The sequence below is a fragment of the Pyrgilauda ruficollis genome, unplaced genomic scaffold (genome assembly GCF_017590135.1).
Source record: "Pyrgilauda ruficollis isolate IOZ18807 unplaced genomic scaffold, ASM1759013v1 scaffold10, whole genome shotgun sequence".
In the NCBI taxonomy this organism is placed as follows: Eukaryota; Metazoa; Chordata; class Aves; order Passeriformes; family Passeridae; genus Pyrgilauda; species Pyrgilauda ruficollis.
In genome coordinates, this window is record NW_024508101.1 from 6,501,087 (window position 1) to 6,527,310 (window position 26,224).

The 26,224-nt window shown below is 45.5% G+C and overlaps 1 protein-coding gene across 7 annotated transcripts in view; it reads left to right on the forward strand.

Annotated features, from left to right (window-relative positions):
• Positions 1–26,224, forward strand: part of ADAMTS9 (ADAM metallopeptidase with thrombospondin type 1 motif 9) — a 79,973-nt gene that overhangs the window by 16,973 nt on the left and 36,776 nt on the right. For 6 of the 7 annotated variants that reach the window (XR_005954571.1, XM_041460249.1, XM_041460265.1 and 3 more), the window contains 17 exons: positions 43–148; positions 1,993–2,139; positions 3,006–3,147; positions 3,360–3,467; positions 7,914–8,059; positions 13,768–13,949; positions 14,050–14,186; positions 15,235–15,352; positions 15,617–15,712; positions 18,225–18,391; positions 18,500–18,629; positions 19,135–19,261; positions 20,875–21,085; positions 21,786–21,950; positions 23,078–23,242; positions 24,104–24,223; positions 26,003–26,107. Coding sequence is in view for 6 of the 7 variants with exons in the window: in XM_041460249.1 (XP_041316183.1) it covers positions 43–148; positions 1,993–2,139; positions 3,006–3,147; positions 3,360–3,467; positions 7,914–8,059; positions 13,768–13,949; positions 14,050–14,186; positions 15,235–15,352; positions 15,617–15,712; positions 18,225–18,391; positions 18,500–18,629; positions 19,135–19,261; positions 20,875–21,085; positions 21,786–21,950; positions 23,078–23,242; positions 24,104–24,223; positions 26,003–26,107 (2,372 nt within the window). In the remaining variant the exon portion in view is untranslated. The remainder of the gene's footprint in view (positions 1–42; positions 149–1,992; positions 2,140–3,005; positions 3,148–3,359; positions 3,468–7,913; positions 8,060–13,767; positions 13,950–14,049; positions 14,187–15,234; positions 15,353–15,616; positions 15,713–18,224; positions 18,392–18,499; positions 18,630–19,134; positions 19,262–20,874; positions 21,086–21,785; positions 21,951–23,077; positions 23,243–24,103; positions 24,224–26,002; positions 26,108–26,224) is intronic. The other variant, XM_041460257.1, reaches the window with a different exon arrangement.

Below are 26,224 nucleotides of genomic sequence, written 5' to 3' on the forward strand. Positions count from 1 at the left end.
AACATTTCTTTTTCTATCATAAACCTCTCTGTTCTCTCCTAGGTCTGGCAGAGCTGGGCACAGTCTGTGACCCATACAGGAGCTGTTCGATTAGTGAAGATAACGGACTGAGCACTGCTTTCACAATAGCACATGAACTTGGCCATGTGTATGTTTTATGTAAATATATTTACATTTAAATAGCCCAATATTTATGCTAACTAGGGCTTGCCAGCCAGGCTGGGAACTGGTACTGCTGAGCCTAATTATTTGAGGGGAGATCAATATAGTTGGCTAGAAGATGCACCACTGAGGTAGATGAAACTGTGGAGTGCTCTGGAGCCTACCTGAGAGCAGCCAAACCAGCAGGGCCACGTTTTGGGGAGGACAAATGACACAATACCACAAGCAGCACCTAAGAAATGACATCTTGACCCAGCTATTGGAACTAGCCAGGGTTTTGGGCAGAGATCCTTGGGGAGGACCAGGACAAAGGATGCTGGCACATCTGAACTATCTTTTGGGACTGAAGTCTTCTCTTGAGAGCAGGTCCTCAGCCTGCCACAGCTTGTCCCACAGCTCTGTGTGGTGCTGGTGAAGGCAGTGCAGCAGCTGTGTGTGAAGGAGGAACTTACCTCCATCATCTGGGAGGTGATGAGGTGCTTGACTCAGCTCTTGAACTGTTTCATCATGGAAAATCTTGTGCTGCTGGACATCCCCAGAAGAGACACTGCCATTCACCTCCTCCAGCAGAAATTTCTTCAAACGATTTTTGCTTTTTCTCACTACTGAGGCTTTTTCTCACTATTAAGCAGTCATGAGAAAAATCACCTTAGATCACAGAGTCCTTTACCCCTGACTACAACCTTAGGCAGCTGATTCAGTCCCAAACCATCACACGCCTGCTTTGCAGTGGAGGTCTGTAGGTGTGGGATGGATGAGTACTTGGGAACAGATCTCTCATTGTTCTAAACTCTTGTTTTTCTTCGTGGAGAGCTGGCTGAGACAGTCTATTTTTAACCACAGTAGTATTTGTTTAAATAAGACTTCCTGACAGAAAATCCCCAAAGTTTTGGTGTTCCCCACACCTAACCTGTGCCTAATTCCTTTGCTAATGCTGCCTCAGAGCTGCTGGGGGGTTAGCAGTGCTCCCGAGCAGGAAATGCCTCTGTGCTCTTTTTTTCAGAGAGCAGAGTGAAAAGATGGTTTGTTGGAGGCAATCTTAATGGAATACAAACTCCCCAGCCTTGGAACACAGGATCACACCAGGTCACTTCCCCTTCCCCACTTCAAACAGCGCAGCGCTTTAAGCCGCTCTGTCTCCATTAGTGAATTTACTACATTCTTCAAGGTGTCATGTGCTGCAAACATCATGTTGGTTTCTGCTGTAGCAATGCTTGCTGGCATTTTGTAAACCTGCCACATAAAGTATAAGAGCCAAGTCTATCCCTGGTGCAACCCCCCCTTAGTGTGGCCCAGGGTATTTCATTAGAAAATATTTTGCATCCAACAGGGTATTGCCTGTGTGCATGAGGGTCTGCAGTCAGTGGGCTCATGTCAAGCATCTCCTTCAGAATTCCCCAAGATCAACTCTTGGATCTGTGGTCAGTTCCAGAGTATTTGCCATTTTTATGAAGGAGGGGCCAGACTCCAGCCTGTCTGCAGGATAGCAACTGTCAGCTGAAAAGGAAACTGCAGCTGGATTTGCATCTTACTCCAGGCTCCCTGGAGGACTTGTCTGGCTAAATATATGCAGTCATGTAGTGGAGAGCTTAGCAGGGTGCTGCACAGCTTTTCCCAGATGAGTGCTAGAAACCCTGTTCATTAACACTTCTAAATTTATTATGAATATGTGTTTATTAATACTTTTATTCTGTAATATCTGTCAGCAGCATATTTAGGGAAAATTCTTGGGTTTGCTTGCATTTAGTTCACACTGTTGCCCTTGCTGTGCTAAATAATTGATGTTTGGCTCTTAACTGACTCTACTTTTTGCTGCTCTTTTCCTCTTAGATTTAACATGCCACATGATGACAATCAGAAGTGCAAGGAAGATGGAGGTAGAAACCAACAGCATGTCATGGCACCAACACTGAACTTCTACACCAATCCCTGGATGTGGTCAAAGTGCAGTAGAAAATACATCACTGAATTTCTGGAGTAAGGCCTTGCATATGCATGTGTTTGGGCTGTTTTCACATGTCCATGTGTCCCATGGAGTTATTCAGTTAATTTGGAGCCCTAGTGTGCAGCATTTGGAGGAAATCAGAGGGATTTGTGTGTGCATGCATCCTTTACCTAGAGCAGGAATGCACCCCTGGCATCCAGTCCCTGCCAGTTCAGCCTCATGATAAGCTGGCAAGGACCAGCCTCTCAATGGGGAAGAATAAGTCTTCCCCCATGGATCTTGCTTTTAAGGAATGTGTGTTCTCCTCAAACCTGAAGAATGACTTTTCCAAGCTTTGTGGCCCAGATATGGAGCTGTGTTTTAGAAGGCAGATTGAATCTGCCTTTCTGCTCCACAGGTCAAGATAAAGCCCTGGCACTAATCCGTGTGGGAACACCGTTCCAGGAGCCCACGGGTCAGTTTGATGCATAGTGATTTGCCCATTTTGCTGTGATGCCTTCCCATGTGTTGTGGTGTGGAACAGAATGAGAGCCATGATGGTGTTCTGGCAAATCCAGGAGCTCAGTGTCTTGGGCAGTTCTGCTAATCAGTGATTTTTTTTTTTTTCTGAATCCTTTATAAAAATGTGCCAGTGCTTGCTCAGCAACTAAATGCACACTCAGAAATGCTTTTGCCATGGTAGCTGACTGTGATGTGATGGATGGTTGCTGTCACAGCACAAGGGTGATGGTGTATGGGTAACACACCCTCCTGTGCTTGAGTTTGAAATAGTTCTTGTAGTGCTTGTTAAATACGGCAAACATGGTGTACAACTGCCCTAAGGCTAATTCAGGCAAACACAAGTGGGTTCTGATCTCCCACCTCCTGTTTAACACCAGTATTCTGATTTGTGTTGTAGCACTGGTTATGGGGAGTGTTTGCTTGATGAACCTTCATCAAGAACTTACACATTGCCTCAGCAGCTCCCAGGGCTGATTTATGACGTCAACAAACAATGTGAGTTAATTTTTGGACCCGGATCCCAAGTGTGCCCCTATATGGTAAGTGAAATTGCACACCTTATTTTTCCTGGTTTTGCCAGAGCAAAATAAGGTCTCCTGGGGTTGGATGAATGGCAGACTCACAATCCATCAACTTACTGTCAAGCTTGTGAGTTAATGATAAATCCTGGGGGGATAATTTCATAAAGGATCATCTGTCTGGTAAGGCATGTGGTACATATTTAATGTTTTGATCTCTGAAATCACTTAAGCAGATGCAGTGTCGGCGACTTTGGTGTATCAACGTCGATGGTGCTCACAAGGGATGTCGAACCCAACACACACCTTGGGCTGATGGAACAGAATGTGAGCCTGGAAAGGTCTGTAATACCTGGTGGTTTGTGCCTCTTGACTCTATTTCCTTGGGCTGAGGCTGAGCATATCAGTCAGAATCATCCTACCCTAATGCCAGTTGTGTGGGGCACGGCTCTGACCGCAGTGCTGGAAGCCCAAAGCAGCTTGATGTGTTTTAAGCCTGGTGGTGCCTGGGACATCTCCAGCCCAGATAACATAATTAAAGTCAACTTCTTGGCATAACATTGTTTAAAGCAGGTATTCCTGGAGTGCTTATCTTTTTGAATTAATGCCCTTGAGTGAACTTTTGAGCAAAACTTTTGCAAAGCTTCTCTAAGCTTTTGTTAGAAATTGCCTATGTGATGTGAGCAATTAGTAATTCTGTGTAACATAAACTTGTCAGCTGGCTTTTCATCTTGACAGCTTCAGAGTAAAATATAGAATTGGTTGACGTTTTATGTATGGAACATTTTTGGCAGTAATTCATAGAAACTTCCCATTTCCATGTGCAATGTTAATTTCCAGCTAGCATTGTGGTTTCTAGGATAAGTGTTTAATTTTTAGTTATTCGTATCTGTAGAAAAATAGTTGAGAGCATTTTTCTTTTATTGAGATACTGAAGCTTTTGAATAAAAATGCTAACTTGTTCTTACTATTTGTGTCTGAACAAAAGTATTCTCCATCTGTGTCTAGTAAAAATAGTGTGATGTTATTCTACAAGGTAAAGCTCAAAATTTTGCTTTTCTGGCTCTTAAGATCAACATTAATAATAATCATGTTTTCTTTAGAAAGAGTCAAAGTTTTAAATAGTCTCTCAAATGTACTTTAATAGAAATTCTGGATGCTATTTTAAATATAGTTTTCCATGCAGGCTGTGGAACTCTGGAAATTTATCTTTTGATGTATGTGTCTGAAAACTCGATTGTTCAATGACACTTGACTGATTTCCTTCAGGACAATGAGCATCATGTGTCAATTTGCCTTCCTTTCTTAGGGAAAAGTGCAATTGCAGATTTGTTTTTATTGTTGAGAAAGTGCATTAGAGATGTAATTGGAATGTCTAATGTTTTTCTGTAAAATCACCTTTTGAGTGTAAGTATCTGCAGAGTCCCTGTGACTTGAGACCTTGTGCCCTCAACTTCTTTGCTGGTGAGCTTGGGATCTGCTCACTGCTGAAAGATCAGCAATAACTTTGAAATGTTCTTGAAATTCCAAAAATCTGGGCTGCAGCAAACCTGCACTTACCCTTGGATATGACCAAGTGATGTGCAAACAGCAGCAGCTGAGCAGATCAGCACCCCCTCAGAGCCGCCCCGTGTCATGCAATGTCCAGCTGCATGGCTCTTAATGAAGACTGTGTGAGCAAAAACATATCAGGCCACAAATTTAGACAATCTGACACGTTTAGATAAACTAGATAAGTGTGATCTGAATGTCTCAGCTTAGAGCATATGGGCTCTTAAGAGAAGCTATGGCAGCCCACTCGTGTTCAGGCGTTTAAATGTGTTCTCACAAAAGGGCTTTATGGAGTAATTTTGCTGTCTGTGTGTTCATCTGATTCAAGCTTAAAGTTTGGATCAACATAAACTCTGTCCTGTTTGGTATTTACTTGGGCTTGTGAAGTGCTGAGGTGCGAGTCTGAAGTGCTTTTCCTTGGAATAAATTGCTATTTTGGTACTCTGCTGTGGCCAGGAGCCCTGTCAAACTGCTACTTGCTGACTAATGCCTCAAGTCTGCATGTTTAAAGCCTGTGCTGTATGGGTTGGCAGACGGAGAAAATACCATACCATTTTTTGTAGAGATATCTTTGGAAATAAGAGAGCCTGAATAGCTAAAAAAAAGATCTAGCTAAAATTACTGGGATGTAGATTTAACTGGGCTCTAAATTTACTCTTAAATCAAGGGCATTAAAAAACATGGGAGTATTAACTTACACATATTTTGCATGTGAGGACACTGAATCTGATACTGCTAAATCAAGCCATAAACCCAGCCCAGAGTCTGGCTTTGCTGGGTGATGGTTTTACCATGTTCCACAGAACCAGCTCATTGTTGGGTGGAGATAAATCTCTGAAAGAAGACAAAGGGGGTTGTAAATTCGGGCCACTCTCCATTGTGGTTTTCAGAGCTGTTTAAAGAATGGTAACAGTGGAGCAGATGAACAGTAATGATTGGTGTCTGCTGCCCTGTGGCAGCAGGTAGTGTGTCTGTTATGCATGCATGGAGCTGCACAGCCCCTTCTGCCCCCTGCTACTCCATTCAGCCAGCCAGCCCAAGGATGGCAGCTGGATTTGGGGAATTATCTAGAGCTCTAGGAAAGGAAAGTCTGCTGTAATGTCTTCCATCCCTGCCAGTGCTCTCCAGCTCCACTGTGTGTCTAAGATATTTTGAATTTGCTCCAGACAATCTGCCTTTTATTCTCTTCATTCTGTGAGCTGTAAGCTTATAGGAAAGAGAACCCTGGCAGGCTTTTCAGTCTTTCTGCTGTATCTCAACATAGAAATTATTTTTAAAATATGAAAGGCATAAAGGTTGCACAGCCAGACTGTTCACAGTCTGGTTCCAAGAAGCACCATTGTGTTTTCATGAGATAATCTTGCCATTTATTTAAAACAGCTGCTCTTTTCCCCTGCTTCACTTTACCATCAACTCCAACCCCCAAATTTTTAATAAAATCAATGAATGTAGATGACTTCCTGGTTAATATTCAACCATGAGATGGGAGACATATAGGTCATGTCACGGTCTGTAAGCTGTGTTCATTCACTAGTTAGCTATTCAGTCATCTTCCCTGGGTCAGTGGTGCCAGGCATGACTCTGGTTAGATATTTAGCTGTGAGCATCAACATTGCAGCAAGAAGTTCTCCACTGGGACAGCACTGTTGGATTGGTGTCATGCATTTCTGTTGTTTAGTGATAGCTGTCAGACCTGTATAGGGACCCTAACCTTCAGGTTTTCAACCTCTAAATGCCAGGAAGAGTTGTGCATTGTAATTTGTCCTGCAGCAAAGAAACAGGCATTTCAGCTGATTTTATTGCTGTTCTTTACTGTAGCAGATGGGTTTTAGTCAGTTTTATCTGGGGAGGCAGATCTTCAGATGAAAGCAAATCCGGGGCATTTTGCAGCCTAGAGACCATGCTTGTCTCTGAGCAAACACCACATGCAGGACTCAGATTATGAGTTCTTCAGCTGTCCTGCAAACCATGTCCATGGGCAAATGCACCTGAGATCAGCTTTCTTCATCAGCAAAGCCATGTAACAGGTTAGCCTTCATGGGCAAAGGTTGTCCCACGTGCTGCAGAGCTGGTGTCCTGTGGGATGCACAGCCCCGTGACAGCTTGATTCTGCTCTGTTTTCCTAGATAGCTTTATTCAAGGTGGTTCATAAGGGTGTCTAAAAAAGCAGGATGAGCTTGTGGTATGTCTTGACACAGCCTTGTTGTGCTATTAGTGGAAAGGCTGGAAAAACACAGTGCATCAGCAAATTTGACTCTGTTCCCATAAAGATCATCAGATCTGAACAGCACCTGGTGCACAGAAATACTGCAAGGGAATATTTTAGCAATGCTCTCTGCCTGTATTCTATAGTCTGTAGCCTCTTCTAATCTGTGAGCAATCAGCAGTGTTTGGGCTTCCCATAATTACACATATTTAGGCATCTGCATGTCTCTGGGTTTAAAGAAACTATAGCAAGCACTGTTCACTGAGAGGGGACATTTTTCCCTCTATTCTGGTGAGGCCAGAAGGTGACTCTTCCCTCACTTCTGCAGAAGTCTGTGTAGTCCATGTAGTAAACATACTCCAAAGGATACAATTTATACCATGAAAATAGGGATAGGGGCTTGCCAAGGTAACTTAATCCAGTTTTCCAAACAAAAGAAAACGAGTCATAGCTGGAAAGCAGAAGTGTAGGCCAGGTCTTGGCAAGTCCTATGTTATGTCTGAGTGTAAAAAAAAAACCCTTGGGCTTGAGGAATTAATTTTTCTATTTTATTTGCCTTTTGGATTTGGAAGTTTTCTGCTTTGGGTAACGGTGGGGAGGTTTGAGTTTTCCCTGGTGTTTCTCCTCGTTGCCTGTCTCCTCCCCTGACACAGCTCTCTGCAGAGTTTCTGCAGCTCTACAGGAAATCAGAGCAGCTTTTCGAAAAGCTGGTGCTGTGAGCTTGCTGTGCTGCTTAGCACCAGTAAACAGGGAATATTTAGTGGTTGCTGTTGTGTTTAGTCTTCATCCCATAAATCATTCCACAGACTCAGCACCTTGCCTTTACTTTGCCATTTAAGGGTGTGGAGAAAGAAAAATACGGGGTGACAGACAAAAGTAAAAGTATATCAGTTTTACTTGATTGCAAAATCATTGTGTGTGGCTGAGAAATAAGTGAGGCTGAGTCTTGCTGCCCAAGCTGATCACTGTCGGTCACTCATAATGCAAAGAGCACAATCCCACCTTTGCCATGTCTCTCCTTCACGTGCAGCACTGCAGGTTTGGGGTGTGTGTGCCCAAGGAGCGAGAGGCGCCGGTGACAGACGGAGCCTGGGGCTCCTGGAGCCCCTTCGGGACCTGCTCGAGGACCTGCGGCGGCGGCATAAAGACGGCGATTCGAGAGTGCAACAGGCCCGAGTGAGTGCACAGAGGGGAAGGGCCGCTGGGTGAGATGGGGAAAAGCAGTCTGGGCTGCCCAAATGGGCTGAAATCAACTTTGGCTGTTCCCAGTCCTTGTGAGTGCCAGGACAGGTGGCTCTGCCCTGGGGATGGGTGGCTTTGCTCAGCATGGGTGAAGCAGGATCTGGTCATTGGTGTGTGGGTGAAGTGCTCTAAAAAGGGATCCATTCAACAATGAGGGATAAAAAGCTGATACCTCCATGGGTTTATTATCTTCTGTTTTCCTGTAGAGGCACAGCTGGGGTCCCACTTCTAGAGGTGTTTTTCTTTCTCCAAAGCTGTGATTCAGAAAGGAGGGAGAAAGGAAGGAGCCTTCCTTTTTCACCATTTTACCCCTGCTTCGGTTGCTTTTGCAGCTGTTCCTAGAGGCCATTATAATAAAGTTTTCTACCATGTTATTCCTGCTTTGTCTGGTTTTGCAGCTTTTGGCTGCTTTTGCAGCTGATCCTTTATACAGTTATATTTCAGCTGGTGCAGACTAGCCAAACCTCAGCAGAAATCTGTGCCCCATTAAAAAGTGGTACTCAAGAATGTTTGCTATCAGCCTGGAATGCAAAATCCTGCACCATTTGAAATGGCAGGGAATTTTGCTGTGGCCTTCAAGGAGACAAACATGTAGCTGGTGCAATAGTAATAGCTTGAGCAACTGGTATGAAAGCAGCCTGTTTACGTAAATTGTGAATTGTGCTGGTTTCTGTTTAAATGCCTTCTTGCAGAAGAAGGTGTAGGCAGGAGGCTTTCTGGGCTTTTATTTGGAACTGAGATACAGAGAGGAGAGGGCCTGTGGGGCTGGTTGCAATGAGGGGTCTTAAAAGATTCCTATTTCTCATCACTGGTGTTGGATGGTTTATTGCCAAGGAAACTGCCACTAGAGGTGTGCCAGTGCTAGTTTCATCAGTGCTGATGGGAGAAGGGAGAGCTTTATGCCTATGACACTCATGCTGTGGTAACAGGAGGGGCTGCCCAGCACAGCTGGGCAAGTGTCAAAAGTTGAGGCTGAGAGAGTAGGACACCAGCACGTTAATTAAAACAATGCTAAGAAAAACACAAGTGCAGAGAGCTCTCATCTGGCTGTGCTGAGTCAGCATGCTCCATATGGTCTTTGGTAGCCATGGAAAGACAAAAAGCATCTTTGCAGCTCTGCTGCTGAAACTTTGGATGCTGTCAGCGAGATGTGTTCCTGTCTTCTGAGAGGCATCTGTTCAGACTGATAGCTTTTCGTGATAGAAGATCTCCTTTATCCTAAAGGCTAGCCAAGGGATTTGAAATTCCGTCTTCCCTGATTGCTTGTGGTTTGTATCCTGGTGCTTCAGTAGGTGTATTGCTGTGGCTGGGATTTGCAAAAGCACCTAAACACACTCGGCACCAAGCTACCCAAGAAATCCTTATGATTGATAGTGGTGATTTTCCAGGCCCTCTTTCCTGAGCCTTGTGCTGGCACTGGCCGCTCTTCTGCAGCCCCTGACAAAGTCTCTGTGAGGAATAGTCTGTCCTGGCACCACCCTCAGAGCTTTCCACTGGTTGTTGTTGGCTTGTGCCTGTAATTTGACACCACAGGGTGAGCTCCCACCACCTGTGTCCCCATTATCATGGGGCTGCTAAAACGATGCAAATGGATGAACCCCACTCTCTTGCCTTTTCTCCTTCTCAAAGTACTTCAGAAAGAGACAGTTTCTCCTCTGTTGTAGAAGGCAGCAGACCCAACCCAGATGCCTCGATAAAGGTCTGAAATAATTCTCAGTAAATCTTTTATATTTAAAGTTGGTTTAGCTTTTTAAAGTTTTTTCTGTGCATGAGAATCTGGGGTGAGATCTTGCACCCAGTAAAACATTGTGTTAAATCTGGCGTTGAAAATTACATCTATTCCCTCCATGCTGCAGAAAGTGAAGCTGCAGCTCCTGCCTCTCTTTGTAGAGTGCTCTGACACCTACATGATGAGTATCCTGCAGGGATGCAGGAAGAGCTATAAGCCTCTGGAATGGCAACAGACTGTTTTGACATACCCTGAAGGAATGTGTTTGCTAAGCAGACCAGACCCTTCCCATTGAGATTGCCCACATGAGAATTTGAGCCTGGCTGCTGGACAAAGCCCATGGCTGTGGTGCATCATCAGCGGGTCTGTGGTTCAAGCTCTGGATTTCAAATAAAGACATGTTGCAGAATTATGGGAAAGGGCATATTTGATAACATGAAGAACATAACAGAAGCCCTGTTTTTAGGAATGGCTTTTTGGGTGGGGGGGAATGTTATCTCTGGATGTGAGTCAGATCACATTTGCATTTTAGGCTATCACAGAAGTATCCACCCGTGCTTAACTGTCTGAGCCTGACATGTAAACAAATGTATAGATAACTGTGCTAGCCACCAGCCAATTCCCGGTCCTAGGGTTTCCTGGAATGTGGGGAAGGATATCTCAAACTGATCTGTGCACACTGGAGCTTCACAGATTCTTCTGCATGAAGTCACGAGCAGAGCCTCAACATCTGCAAGTGAAAATGCTCAAGGTGATGGATTAAGCATCATGTATGTCAGACCTGTTGGGTGGGAATGGGGATGAGACCCCATCATTCCCCGGGCTTGAGAGTTTCTGGGCTGCTGGGAGGGGTGCAGTGGGTCTGGGATGTGTGCAGGAGCCTGTCAGGGGAATGATACTGGATTGAAAGTGGGCCCATGCCAGCTGTTAATTGGTCAAATAGATGACTCTGAGAGAAGGGAAATGGAATAATGTATTGCTTTCCCTTCTGTCTCTGTGGTACATTGTTGATGATCCATAAAAATATTACACAGAACAAAGTATGCTGTATTTCTTCGTGACACTGAAAATTGATGTTATATGAGGGTGACTTCTTTTTCAGGGTCAGCTCTTTCTGTCCCTCAGATTCTGTGAGAAGCAATGCTGGTTAAAAACACTCTGAAACTGTCAGGGGAGTTTGGAGCTGTCTTTAAGTGTCAGAAGTGTGAGTGTGCTTCGGCCCCCAGCATTGTCTGCAAGGAGATTTACTGCCAGGGTTACAAAGCTGACAGTTTGCAACAAGGTGGCAAGCTTTAGCATCCTTCAGTTTGTGGTGTCTGTGTGTCAATGTTATCTCAATCTCAGGGGTCATGTCTAGCGAAGAGAAAATTAAATAGTAGCTTGGGATTTTTGGATTTTATCAGACATACCTTAAAAAAATAAAAAAAAAAAAGGCTCCTGTGTGTTCTTCATGTTCTCCTTAACTAAATAGTTGAGTTTCATTTTAGTTAAATTGATTTATATTGGAAGCAATGTGGTGGCCATAAAAATGTTGTAATTGCAATTTTTTAAAAAAGAAATGCCCTCTTAAAGGTTTGTATAACTCAGAGGCTTTGTCAAACTGCAGCAGTCCTGCAGAGGTACAAATGCTTTTGAAGTGAAAATGATGAATCCTGTTAATTCCCCCATGAATGACTCAGACTCACCCAGGTCTGGAGTGTGCTGCTGCCATGATTAAGAAGTTTCCCAGTGCTGTGTAGTAAGGTGGTTTGGATGTCCCTTTGTAGCTAGAGGTAGCTCATGTGTCTGCATGGGAATAGTCCATGGGAAGGGCTCTGGTATTGGGAAACCCCCAGCAATTGCCATTGTGCCTGCAAGGCAAGGAGGAGTTCGGGCTGTGTCTGCAGGAGCTGCTGTGCTGGGATAGCCCTGGAGCTCTCCCAAGTGTAATCAAGTAAGTTCTTTGAAGCTGTTTGTCACAACAAGGTGGACAACAGACTAAATCAGTAAAAACCAGGTTGAGACTTACTCCTCCACTAGGAACTGTAAAGGTGTAAAATCAGTCTGTCATCAGGAATCTGCAATGGCCACTGTGCTGTTGCTTGGGCTTTTTATCACTGATACTTGCTTAATTGCAAACACCAGAAACCTTTGAAGTGGCAGGCATTTCACTTCCAGATGGCATGTGAGAACTGCCCTCAGAGCAGGTAGAGCTGGTGTTGTTAGCTATTGCTTAGGGCTGTGCATGGGGACAAATCATACCCTGTGGCATTTAGGGTAGGACTAGAGGGGTCTGCACCAGATCAGTGAGGATCTCAGTGACTGGAGGATGCTGGCAGGACAAGTCCCACGTGTGTAACTGCTGGTGCTCAGCATCTCACCTGCAGCTGCTCAAGGACACAACTCCTTCTGCCAAACCTGTGAGCATCCCTAGTGTGGTGCTGATGGGGTGGTGGGAAGTCTGCCTGCCTTTCCTGGTTTTGCAGGCAATCTTTTGGCAAGAGGAAGCTGTTCTGTGCTTCTGTCTCCCATTTGTTTCACAGGAACTTTGCTACTTGAGTCACAAAGAATTTTCAAGCGTAACAGTGAAGAAGTGTTATTTGTGGGAGAAATGGCACTGCTGGGCTTCCTGAGTGATGGAGGTGCAGAGATGCTAAAGAATTCTGTTCAGCTGCAGGAACTTGTTGACTCACTGTGTGTAGAGACCACTGTGCAGGTGCAGGAGGGTGCCATCTCTTTTGTTAGAGGCGCTGGCTGCATGCAACGTGGAGATCTCATGGTGAGCACCTCTGTTCTGAGGACAGGGGTGGCTCCCATTTATCACTCATTCATCTGCATCTTGAAGGGTTCTCCAAGTGTGCAAACCTTGTGTGTGTTCCTTCCCAACTGAGCTCCAAGGGATGGAGCGTTCTGCCAGCATCCCTGGGGCACTGATGGGCGCCTGGTCCCCAGGCAAGGCAGAGCTGATCCTGAAGAGCAGTCCTGGAAGGCAGGAGTTGTGAATGCCCAGTTGTTGGAGCCTGCCAAGTCACTCTTCTGATTGCACTTCTTGCTAGTGCAGGCATTCATTTTTCAGGGGGGAGGTAGAAGATGTAGGTTTGGTGGTTATTTTGATGTGCAGCTCATTCTTGCACCACTGCTGGCAGCAGATGGAATGGGAGAGACTCTTTCAGAACTCTGAGTGATGTTCTCTGGCAAGGCTTCATCTACATATGAGAAAAATAGTTTTATGACTACAACCCTGAATCTGTGACTGAGGAAATTTAAAATGATAGCTTCTCCTAGGCTTATCTACTGGGTTTTATGTGGCTTGGATGGGATCTCTCTTCCCAGTTTATACCAGTGTCATCCTGCTATAAAATGGGGGTAAGTTATTTATTGGCTGTCTTTGGTGCTTTCTGGAATATATGGAGGTAAAGTTGTTTCAAAGTGCTCAGCATTGCCATTTTTAACATTTGTGGCTAGAAATCCTGAAAGACTAAGTGCTGCCTAACCTTTCAGCCTCTGCAGAGAAGAAAGCCTTTTCTCCTGTAATGTTTAGTTATTTGCAACCCACTAGATCAAAGGCAAATTGTCAGCCACAAAATCCATAGAACTGATGGGGTTGTAAGGAGACATGGGCCTGAGTGGGATCCCTCAATGTGAAAATAAATCCTCAGGTGGGGAAGAAGATGTTGCTCTTCCTTTCTGGTTTCTCTCACTACCATGGCATCAATCAGAAAGCAAATATTCTCTTTTTCATCTGATTTTATTGCATATGTGGGATTTTTGTGTTAGACACCAGCATGACATTTCCTGATTGTCATCTGGGGATATTAATTAAAGGTATGCAGAAAGATAGAGCCCACAGAATGCTGTTGCAAATCCTGATTGTACTGAACCGGTTGCAGAATTGCAATTGCACCTCATTTCCAGCCTGGTGTTGTCTCTGCAGACCCAAAAACGGTGGGAAGTACTGCGTGGGTCGTCGCATGAAGTTTAAATCCTGCAACACGGAACCGTGCTCGAAGCTGAAGAAGGATTTCCGGGATGAGCAGTGTGCCGACTTTGACGGGACGCACTTCAACATCAACGGGCTGCCCACGAACGTGCGCTGGGTTCCCAAATACAGCGGCAGTAAGTGGCTGGGGGGATGCAGATCCTGCCTCCTGGATTGCTGCCTGGGGGTGAGGGTGTTCAGATAACGTGCTCCTGGTCTCCCTCCCTCCCCCCGCAGTCCTGATGAAGGATCGGTGCAAGCTGTTCTGCCGGGTGGCGGGGAGCACGGCCTATTACCAGCTGCAGGACCGCGTCATCGACGGGACGCCCTGCGGCCCCGACACCAACGACATCTGCGTGCAGGGCCTCTGCCGGGTAATCATTGTCCCTCCTCTTCACCCAAGGGGGATGGCAGCTTTGTAGGGCAGGCTAGCGCTTCTGCACCCTGCTCCAGGCAGTAGTTGGCATGTCCTCTTCGCTCAGAGGATGCCAGCAGTATCTGCAGGCTCTGTCAGCCCCAAATGGTCTGAAACTTGTGCCAGCCTCCAGATTTGCCAAAGAGCCACACATGGAATCATTGGATCATTTAGGTTAGAAGAGACCTTTGAGATAAGTCTAGCCATGAACCCAGCAGTGCCAAGTCCACCACTAAACCATGTCCCCAGGTGCCATATCTACATGTCCTCTGATACTACCAGGGAGGGTGACTCCACCACTGCCCTGAGCAGCTTGTTCCAGTGTTTGACAACCGTTTTGGTGAAGAATTATTTCCTAATATCAAATCTAAACCTCCCCTGTTGTACGTGAGGCTGTTTTCTCTTGTCCTGTTGCTTGTTACCTGTGAAAAGAGCCTGACGTCCACCTGGCTACAACTTCCTTTCAGGTAGGTGTAGAGAGTGAGAAAGTCTCTCCTGAGCCTCTTTTTCTCCAGGCTGAGCTCCTCAGCCACTCCTCATCTTAGTCCAGACCGTTCACCGGCTCTTCTTAGGACACACTCAAGTGGAACATGTTTGCACATCTGCCCTAAGTTACTGAGGGCTACAGAATCTCAGCCTAAATCCCAGGCTTCTGTGTTTTGCTCCAGTTCCTTCTGATCAGGCCCCAGAGCCCTACATTTCCATTCACAATTGTTCTTCACACTTTTCTCTATGAGAACAATTGATGCAAGAATTTTTTTCTAGTGAAAGCATTACCTGGTACAAACAGTTTTTCTGATTCTAGCTTTGTAAAAAAGCCTTTTGTTGTAAAATCTTATGGGATGGCTACACTGTAAAACAGTGGAAAAATGTAGGGAAGCAAACCAGTTTATCTCATAGCAGCCTTTTGCATACACAGCTTTTGTGTGCCTTAATTAGGAGATTTGTCAATGCTGTTCTAGTCTGTATTTGCTCAATCTGGTTTTTTTTCAATTTTTCTCTTAAAGCAAGCTGGATGTGATCATGTGCTGAATTCAAAAGCAAGAAGAGATAAATGTGGTGTTTGTGGTGGGGATAATTCTTCATGCAAAACTGTTGCAGGCACATTTAACACGGTGCATTATGGTAAGAATCTGTTGCTAAAAACTTTATAGTGAAAAAATGTGGGTCTATAAAAGCCATTACAACACTTAATCTACAAAAACACCGATGTAAAACACAAAATCCTTCTAGCTATAGTATATTCCATTTTATAACTATTTATGCTATCCCTAAATGAAAAGTATCAGCTTGTGTAATGTGAGGTAACTTAGCTCATTTCCCTTCCCCTGTAGAAAACAAATCAAGTGCCTGTGTAATAGCCTTGACTTTCTGTTACATCTTTCCTAGGTTATAACGTTGTGGTTCGCATCCCAGCTGGTGCCACTAATATTGATGTGCGTCAGCACAGTTACTCAGGGAAACCAGAGGATGACAACTACCTGGGTGAGTTGTACTCCTTACTTCACTCCAGAGATCTGCTTGGTTGTCTGGTTGTGGTGATGTATCTACTGGCAGCTCTCTGCTAGGGAGGTTGAAGAAGTAATTTGAGGGAGGTGTTTTCTTGGCGAGAATTTTTCTATGTCTGCCAAACATTCAGCCTTATCTTCTTCCTTTTTTTTTTTTTTTTTTTTGTTCATGCCATCCTAGTTACAAAGTTTGGGAGGTTCAGCAGTTATAAGAAATATTCCCTTAGGGTGTGTCTAGGGCTGTGAAGGATTGTTGAGCCTGGGTGGGAGCTGAGGGACAAAGCTGGGAACCAAACAGGATTCTGAGCTCTGCTGGAGTCTCCTCACTGCAACTTTATCTCTGCTGTCACCATGCTTTGGTTGGTGCCATGTCCTGAAAGATGCTTGTGTAAACACATACAAAGAAAAATTATTTTCTATTCTTCTGAGAATAATAATTCTGATTTCAGTTAGTGAGGTCTTCATGTCCCTGCCTGATAGGGACATGTAACTGTGAAGAAATACCCTGCACCAAAGATGTTGGTTTGATTTAAACTTAACAGTAACTTGGCCTTTGGCTGTTGGAATTTCATAATCACTGTTCTCTCTAATCTGTGGCTGTGTCTTTAGAGGCAGATGAAAATGCTTGTGGTGCTGTGTTAGACCACTGTGCTACATGCACATATATGCTGTTAGCATGGTCATGAGTGTCTTTTCCACGGTGATCACTGACTGACCCCCTAGATAGTTTGGGCTCAATAGCAGAGATAACACAAATGAACATCACAACTGATGTTACATTTCCCAGTTGAAGGCTGATTTTGCTATTAAGTCCTGTCAGAGTCTCTGGTCCTTCTCTTTTGCACACCCTGTTCCTTGCACCACTGGCTGTGTTCCAGTAGCACAGGGTCCTGTACTTACATCTTTGAACAGGGCACTTCATCTTGTTCTATCTCACCAAGTTCCTGTAACTAGGTATGTTAAAAAGGGGAGTTGGCTGTTGGCCCCTAGCCCATCGGAGGTATAGGGACTCATAAACGAGTAGCAGAGACCACCATGCACCAAAGGGAGGCAGTGCTGACAGCCTTGGCTGTTGCTCTGAAATGCCATCCATGTGCTGGACCCTTCACTGACGCAGAAAGTTGAGGCGGTGCAGCATGAATGCACATCAGCACCAAAAAGTGTTACTGAGGTCTCTGAGTTTTCTGTCTTGGAGAAGGGAGCCAAATTTTATTTTTCCTCTTTCCTGGGAAAAACAATCCTCCCTATGTTATGCCTATTCAAACTGGTTCACCCCAGAAGGAGCCCCAAACTTCTCAGCTCTTCTTGGAGGGCCTTTAATCTTCTTGGGAAACAATGAAGTCAAATCTTCTTTAATGTTGCTTTAATATTGCTGGGAAAGCATCTCTTCACATTAGGCCTGACTGGAAGCAAATGAGAAGTGTGCATGTGTCCACTTACTTTGCAGCTCACTGAGTGTGAAATCTTGGGCCCTCAGTTACTGTGAACCTTGTAGTTGCTTAACAATTTAGGAGGAATTTGATGTTGTCATCAAGTCCAAGATGTACCTACTGTTATAGGAGATACAGTAAAAGAGAAGTAATCCTTTAATGAGTTTTACTACTGCCTAATAACATTAAAACCTCCAAAGTGTGAAACTTGGTTGAGTGTAGCCTCTGCTTTGTGAGGTTTTCTCCATCTAGGTCTTTTTGCTACTAATCAGTGTTTTGCTTCATTATCTCTCCTGATTCAATGGGAAAACTTTCCCTTTGGTGTTTTGGTGTTTAGATTTTTCAGTACAGGGGCTTTTTAGTAACATAGCTGTGATGGGTGAAATGGTGGGGAAACTAACTTAGGAAATTAGCTACATAATCGCATTAGTGTGAAGTTGTGCAGCAGACTGCTGTTTTCAGGAAACTGTTCCTTTTATAAAGCATTTAGGCTTTAAGCCTCCAGTGCTCTCACATACCTTAAGATCTGGAATAATAAAAAGTATGGGGGGAGGAGGGAGAGGGAGACAAAGGGGAAGATACTGACCAAACTCCCTGTAATTATATACTAGAAAATTATGTTTAGGTAATTAGGGTGCATACATTTACTCTAAGAACACACCTGGAAACACCAGGGAAGACCCCTATCCACACAGCTCATGGAAAGTTTGGACAGGATTATTTCTGTGGTATATGTGGGGATACAGCCTATGTGTGCTCCTTGCAGCAGCCAGCCCAGAATGCCTTTTGGATATCTCTGCATTGGGTTATGGATGAACTGTTTAGCAACAACTTCAGGAATGCAGCCTTCATTTTTAGGAGGCTTTCCAGTAGAAAAAGGAGAAGGCAGAATGTCTGCAAGAGCTCTGCTGCTCACTTTACATCCTTACTGTTTGAGAGTGCCAGTGGGCTTTTCCCCCACCCCCCAGAGAAAGGAGCACTGAGAGCACATGACCCACGTTGCTATGTATGTATGAGTTAATTCTGCTTCTTTAGTTCTTGTTTTTTGCACCTATGCAGCCTTATCTAACAGTCAAGGAGACTTTATATTAAATGGAGACTTTGTCGTCAGTATGTTTAAAAGGGAAATCAAAGTTGGGAATGCTGTGATCGAATACAGTGGCTCCGATAATACTGTTGAAAGGATTAATTCTACAGATCGGATTGAGCAAGAAATAACCCTTCAGGTGAAGTATATGTTGTGTGTATGGACAAGTCTGCCCAGCACTGTTGGACTGAAAACAGTGAGCAGTGGTATCTGTTGGTTTACTCTGCTTCACTTTTCTTCCTCTCAGGTTTTATCAGTGGGCAATTTGTACAATCCTGACGTTCGTTACACATTCAATATCCCTATTGAGGACAAACCTCAGCAGTTTTACTGGAATGAGCATGGCCCATGGCAGCCCTGCAGTAAGCTCTGCCAAGGTGGGTGCTTGGGAAGGGTAGTTTTGTCCTGGATTCATTTGGGGTCTGGGCACTGCTGTCAGATCCCTCTCTGTTTGATTTCTTTGAGATTCTCATCCTGTGGGTACGATTGTTTTCCTGCAGTGGAGGGTAACATCTACAAGGTGCTTCTGGGTTTCAGAGCAGGGCACTGTACGTCCCCTCCCAGCCAGGTGAGCCTCACAACCTGGTTTGCAGGTGAGGAAGTTGAAGCACAGAAAATGAGGCATTTCCTAAGGGTGGCCAGCCTGCTAAATACTCACTCAGAGCCCATCCTTACGGGGGTACTGCAGCTCTGCCTGTGTCCATCCCATCTGCAATAAACCCCTTCTGCTCTGCTTAGTCTTAAACCCCCTCCCTGTTTCTGACAGAGGTAGAAAAGCACAACTAAACATCTCTGAAATACTGCTGTGAAAGGTTTAGAGAAATAACTGAATTGATCACCTTGCTGCATGACTCAAACCAAGTGCTGGTTTTCTCTCTGCAGGAGAACGAAAAAGGAAGCCTGTGTGTAAGAGAGAGTCAGATCAGCTCACGGTGTCAGACCAGAGATGTGATCGAATTCCCCAGCCTGACCCCAGCACTGAGCCTTGTAACACAGAATGTGAATTAAGGTGCATTGTGCTCAGCCATGTATATAAATAACATTGTGTACTTATTATTTACTCCTCTTTCCTTTCACTTCTCACCCTAATTCCTTTTCTCACCAGCCTGTATTAGATTTTGAAAAAGAAAAGGATTGGTAGTTTCCTCTTTGTCAACCAAGAGGGATTGTCATCCACCGGTTGTGTTTTGAAAGGCATTTTTCAAGGTTTTTACATTTCTCTTGCTGGATTCAATTAGAGCTAACTATAACAAAAATTCTCTAATGTTGAAAAATCTCCCTGTGCAGTACAGGGCCTGAAATTTGCATCTGCCTTCATCAGAAATGCTCAGCACCATTCTACATACAGCCTGCAAAGAGGGAAAAACATAGCTAAGACTTGGATTTATCACTGTTTATTTAAAGCAAAGAATAGGCTTAAGTGTAGAATGGGTTCGGGGCTGTCCCCAGACAATTCTTGGCAAGCTGGAATTGATGGAGTACAGTCTAAATCATCACAACCCATTTTCCTTTAAAAAGCAATGTGTTTTCCTTCCTGGGGCTTAAATGTGGTGGCATTAAGCGTCCGCTGGTGAAGCAATTCAGAAGGCCGAGTTTCCCGAGGGGTTTCTCCAGCCCTGTTAAAGCAGGGCTGTGCAGGGGCTGTGCGGGGCCGGGTTGTCGCGGTAACAGCTGTTGCCATTGCAACAGGTTGGAAACTTGAGAAGGGCAAAGCAGGAGTCTGAAAAGCATGCAGGGATGTGAGGCTCCCACCAGTCAGGAGCTATTGATTCCAAATCCCCTTGATCTTATTCTTCTCTGGGCTGTGATAGAGTTTGCTCTCTTGGCTTGGGAGTGGGGCTTTCCTGCTCCTTGTGCAGGCACAGGCAGCAGCCCGAGGATGTCCAGGACCCCTAGAGGATGTCAGTGTCTCCTCCTCCAGAAGTCACCCATGCCAGGGGTGAGGGGCAATGAGCTCCTGTTGGCTTCAGGGTCTCCAGCACCTCCCTGGATCAGGCCTCATGTCTAGCATCTCTTTCCAGAGCTGGGTTGGTGTGAAGGAGGAGTATCCCCAGGTAGATCCTTGGGGGCCTCCCGCACCATCCTTGTTGTCCATCTCACAGAGGTGGACAGCAGGGTGGAAATCTGTCAAGAGAGAACACCTCTAATCCCTGCTGACACAGCTAGGGCTTGAGTATCTTGTAGCAAGTTGTTTGCTTGTCCTTTGGAGAGCTGAATCTGTTTTCTGGGTGTCCTTTATTGTGGGACACCTCTCCAGCCCATGCAGATAATTTTCTGATGCTGTATTTTCCAGTTTTTATGCCAAGGTGGAAAGTGCAGGGGAACATGGGGTGGAAAGCTTTCAGAGCACTGTTCCTTGCTTGGCCATGAACTCCCCTTGCCACCTTGGCTGGTCCCACAGGATTACAGTGTGGCTTTGGTGTCTTTCTTTTGCTTAAGAAAGACCTTCTGACAGTTCCTTCCCTTCAAGCATCAATGCCAGGTTAATTGTAAGTCCCAAAGCACTGGGAAGTGTGACACAGAGCCAAAACTTCCTGTTCAAGAGCATATATTCCTTATTTCTGTCAAACACCCTTGAGCACGTTCCCTGCAGAGCCCTGATGTTTGCTGTCCTCGGCGCAGGTGGCACATCGCGAGGAAGAGCGAGTGCACGGCGCAGTGCGGGCTGGGCTACCGCACCCTGGAGATCTACTGCTCCAAGTACAGCCGGCTGGAGGGCAAGATAGAGAAGGTGGATGACCGCTTCTGCAACAGCCAGGCCAAGCCCAGCACGAGGGAGAAGTGCACTGGGGACTGTAACGTGGGAGGATGGCGGTACTCGGCCTGGACTGAGGTAAGGGATGCGCCGTGGCACGGCGAATGCTGCTCCTTGCACAGGAGTACATTGGGCTGTTTAGGTTGCTAACAGAATATATGTAAGATATGGCCACAGTGGTTCTGCTTTCATTGCTTCCTCTGGAGGACACTCTAGTCTGAATCAGCCTGCAATTAATCCATACTTTAAGTATCCATCTTCATTACATGAAGGTCTGCTAGCTGTCTTCTGCCAGCAAAGCCAACACCACTGCCAGGATCTGGGGAGGAAATGTTGCTGTCATCAGAGGACTTCAGAAATTTGTTTCCTTTACACATCTGTGCTTTTGCATGAACAAGAAAATTCCTGAATGCAGGCACCAAGAGATTGATGAGCCTGGGGTTTTCCATCAAGGGCACAGTAAAGGGGGGCTGGTCAGGGAGAGTTAATCTCTCTTAAAATGAGAACAAGAAGCAGCCGTTTAGGAGATCTGAAAGGCAACACTTGTAATAATGGGGTTATATTCTGAAATGAATTTGAGAAACACATTGCCACGACATTTTATTAAGCTTAGCAAGATTAGCTTTTTAAAGGAATATATAAAGTAAAAGCCTGTTACTGAAAGTATAAATTGTTGTTCTGGAGGTTTTCTGCAGTCACTCCACAGTGACTGCAAAGAGGGAGGAGGCAATAGCAGTGGAGTGGCAGGAAATAGTGACTGGGCGTGTGTCCTTTGCAGTGCTCCAAGAGCTGCGGCGGGGGCACGCGGCGGCGGCGAGCCATGTGTGTGAACACCTACAACGACGTGCTGGACGACAGCAAGTGCAGCCAGCAGGAGAAGCTGACGGTGCAGCGATGCAGTGACTTCTCGTGCCCGCAGTGGAAAACCGGCGACTGGTCCGAGGTGGGTGCTGGTCACCAAGCTGTGCTCACCCTGCTGGTCCTCCACCCTGAGGGGCTGGTGTCTGCAAAGAGGTGTCTCCTTCCCTGCTGGTCTGTCGTGGTTTGTTTGTGCCTCCTGCTGAAGGTGGCAAGCCTGTGCACAGGGAGGCTTCAGACAGGCGGCAAAGTCATTGGCCTTGTTACCGCTGGTCAAGTGGCCACTTTCCTCCCTGCAAAGCCACAGGGGGTTAATGTCTCTGCAATCCTGCAGTAATTTCTCCCCAGTTTTTCTGTAGTTCTGCTGTGCATTTGGGAAGAAAAATACCTTCTGCCCTCATTTTCCCTTGAGATTGTCCTCAAGAGCCCTGGCAGCTCTGGCTGTCACTGGAGGGCAGGATTGCACCCTGCTGATGTTTTGCTCAGTCTTTCTCTGCTGTTTATTATTGCTTCCACTGCTGCTGGTGTTTTTTGAAATGCAGCAAAGCTATCTTGATAGGTTTGTCTCTGTAGCAGGACTGGGGGTCCTGGAGAACAGTCTTCAAAGGGTGTTCATCATCTTGTTGTCAAATTTCTCTTGTTTCTGTGAGTCATGTTCTTTTAGGGCATAATGAAAGCAATTAAATGGGAACAGGGATTGCTTTCTACCAAACGTGGTAGAAATCTTCTGATTCGAGCTGGTGGCAGTCCAAGCCACACTAGGGCAGTGGAAGAAGTGCTCACAGCCTGCAGAAGCCAAGACCCTTAAAATGCACAAGTTTTTAAAAGAACAAGTTTTTTAGAGACACCCTGTTGTGCACAGCTAAAACCCCACAGGGCAGTACTGTGCCTTTGCCCTGTGTCTCACAGCTGCTGGAAGTCAAGAGTCTTTTGTTCTCATTTTGCCCATGCTGAAGGATTCTAGCCCAGCTGTGCTCTCCATAATCCAGCCCCTTCTCTAGACCAGCTCCTGAGAGCAATCTTCTTGTTGACAAGACACTCTCCTGTCTTCCAGGACATGCTGATGTTACCTAAAGAAATGCGCTTCAGCACCAGGATTTTTTTAAGCAGTGGTTGCAGTAGATCTCCAGGTTTATTTCCCAGTGCCAGGGCCGGTGCTGAGCTGGCAGTGCATCCCCAGCACCACCTGAGCTTGCACTTTTCTCCTCACAGTGTTTGGTCACCTGTGGAAAAGGGCACAAGCACCGCCAGACATGGTGCCAGTTTGGAGAAGATCGGTTGAACGACAGGTTTTGCGACCCCAAGACGAAGCCGGAGTCGGTGCAGATGTGCCAGCAGCAGGAGTGTGCCTCGTGGCAAGTGGGGCCGTGGGGACAGGTACCACACAGCCCCACAGGGCTCCTGGCTGGGGGAACCTCGATAAGGGTGGCTGGGGCTGGGTGCTGCCCTTTCATCCAAATTCAGCAGCATAACTGTGTTAATTGATTTGCACACCACAGCAGCCCTTTGTTTGCTTGGGTTCAGCAGATAGGCAGCAATAACAGTACCTGCCCTTTGTGCTAAATTTAATCTCTGTCATACTGAATTGGCCATGATTTTGAAAAAAAGGGGTTTCCAAGGTTACGCTCCTAAATCCATATTTAGGCACATAAATACATGCCCTAATTTTCACAGAAAAGCTGCTCGTGTTGAATAACTTTTGTTGCTTTTAATGTTTTCCAGTTTCTGGGTTAGTGAGGGGTTTTTTCTGTTAAAATACAAGTTACTTATTCCTCCCAGAGTGTTCTGGCATCTGCTTTTTCACAAAGCTGTTAGCTCTTGACTTAAAAAACAGCAACAAACCCAGAGGAGTTGTCCCAGTCAGACATATTTCCCATCAGTAAAATTATTCATTAGCTGCTCGTGCTACCATGAGGCTGAGCAACCAGTTTTAAAGAAGGATATCATACAGGTTCTACCAGACTCTAATGTGTGCAGCAAAGTAAATCATTTCAGTGCTTCACCTTCCTTCCCAAGGAAACAAGTGAAGCATGCAAGGCACTGGTGGCTGCAGTGAGTTAAAACTTTGACCTAATTTAAAGCTGAAATGCATGAAGTGGAGAGAAACCAGAAGGGAAAATATCTTTCATTTTTGCTGCTCTTGCTACGTGCCTATACAGAGGCTGGGCTAATTAATACTTTCTAACCAAAGCACCTACTCAGACTCAGTGCTCTTTTCTCCCATCTGTCTTCTCCCAGTGCACTGTGACTTGTGGCCAAGGCTACCAGATGAGAGCAGTGAAGTGTGTTGTGGGCACCTACGTGTCAGTGGTGGATGATAATGAGTGTAATGCTGCAACCAGGCCTACAGATACCCAGGTAAATCCTGCTCTCTTGTCTCCATCTCTTCCCACTGTGTGTATAGAGGCTTCCAGGCTACAGGTAACATCTTACTGCAGCAAAGCTTTGCCCTGAGTGCCAGCCCTGCAGGGCAGTACCTTGAGCTGCTTATGGTTGTTGGAAAGATGCAGCACAGCACCCTGCATGGTGGAAATGGGATAGATAAACTGTGTTCAGGGAATTCCCATCCAGATCCTTTCCGTGTGGTTCACCTTACACTCTGAAGCTCCAGATTGCCAGAAAGGCAACAGACAACCTATGAGGGTATCAGGACTTCGTGGGTGAAGATTAATTACCTTTGCTTATGGTTTATATCCATGGAACTCTAGTCATGCAATGGGATGTGAGGGTGTGTTCAGATGCAGCACCAAAGCTGGACTCTTAAGAGCTCATGAGCTAAAGAATGTGCAGTGGATGAATCTGGGATCACAACAAGAGGCCTCAAGGTTCAGACATTTACTGGCCTCAGAGGTTCAGGTTTTGACACAGTCATCTCCTCTGGCTTGCATGGAGTTGTGGATGCCTGGCTGCAGTCTGGACTGCAAGGCTGTTGCTGTTGCCCCTCACCACAAATGATGGTGAGAGGCCATAGTTTCTTGTCTGCTGCATGTGACAATGTAATGTTTGTGACAGCTGCAGTTCCAGACATGTCCTCACTGGCCAGATAAATTGAGAAATGTTGCACACCCTTTGCAAATTTGCTGAAGAGGCTTTCCATGCTGTGTACTTGGAAGCAAACATGTAAATTTCAAACAGAGGATATGTCCAAGGTGTCTGGAGGAGCTGAATAAAACAGAACATTACCATCTGTCTGTCATCTAGGAGAATTGTAGTGCTGATGCCCTGTGCAGCTTCAGTGTGCATGAATTCACAGAGTTTAACCAAGGCCACAACATTTGGGAAAGAGCTGTTTTTCTCATGTATGGAGACCAGTTGCACTACAGTCAAGGGGTAACAAACCCACCTGGTCATCAGCCATCATTTGGCATGCATGCCTCCAGCATAGTTATGTGAAATCACAGCAAAACAGAAATTGGGTTTGCCATTTGTCAGAAGCTGCTCTCCCCCTCACAGGGACAATCACCCTTAATTTTCTTTTTTGGCAAGGACTACTCAATGGAGTAAAGTCATGGATGTTCATAATTTCTGGCACCAGACCTCCTGGGAGGTCCAGACAGGACCAGAGCCCTCCTGTGAGGCACTGTACAAAGACTGAGCAGAATGACACATCTGTCCCCAAAACCTCACATTGCTTAGTGTGTGGTGGAGATCAGCACATGGATATAGGTGGTCTGGTGGGCTGCAGGGAATCAAAGGGCTGCAATCAGCAGTATAACCTTTACTGTGTGGGCTGCAGGTCTCACATTGAAGGAAGGGAGCTTTGAAGGGAGATAAAGTTGCTGTTTTGCAGATGCGTGTTCATGCCAGAACCCTTAATGAACTTTCATCTTTTGCCTCAAAAACATCTGGTTTTAATGCATGGAGATGGCACATGGTTATGGGGATCCCTATTGTAGAGTTCCTAATAAGTCAAAAGTCCACACAGGGTACTGCATATGAAGGCCCCAGGATACTGATGCTGAGTTTTGCTGGTTCACCAAGGGGATGCAGGGAGGAAGCTGCCTGCACAATGCGTGCAGGTCACAGACTTTCAAGATGTTATGTGTTCTTCATAATTACATTGAAGAGGAGGTGGTTTAATCAAAACATCTGCAAATTCTTTATATTCTGCTTTTCCCCCATGTATTTCCTGTACAGGACTGTGAAATAGCTGTATGTCCTTCCCATCCAAATAGTCCTGAAGCCCAGAGAGCCATATCAGGCATTCACAGGACACAGTGGAGATTTGGATCCTGGACACCGGTAAGCACACATCATAATACTTTCAGGATTATTTTACAGAAGACAATGTGATATTTTTAAGTGCATGTGCCCAACTTTTCATTATAAAATTCCTTGCAATGTATGTCAGGCAACTTC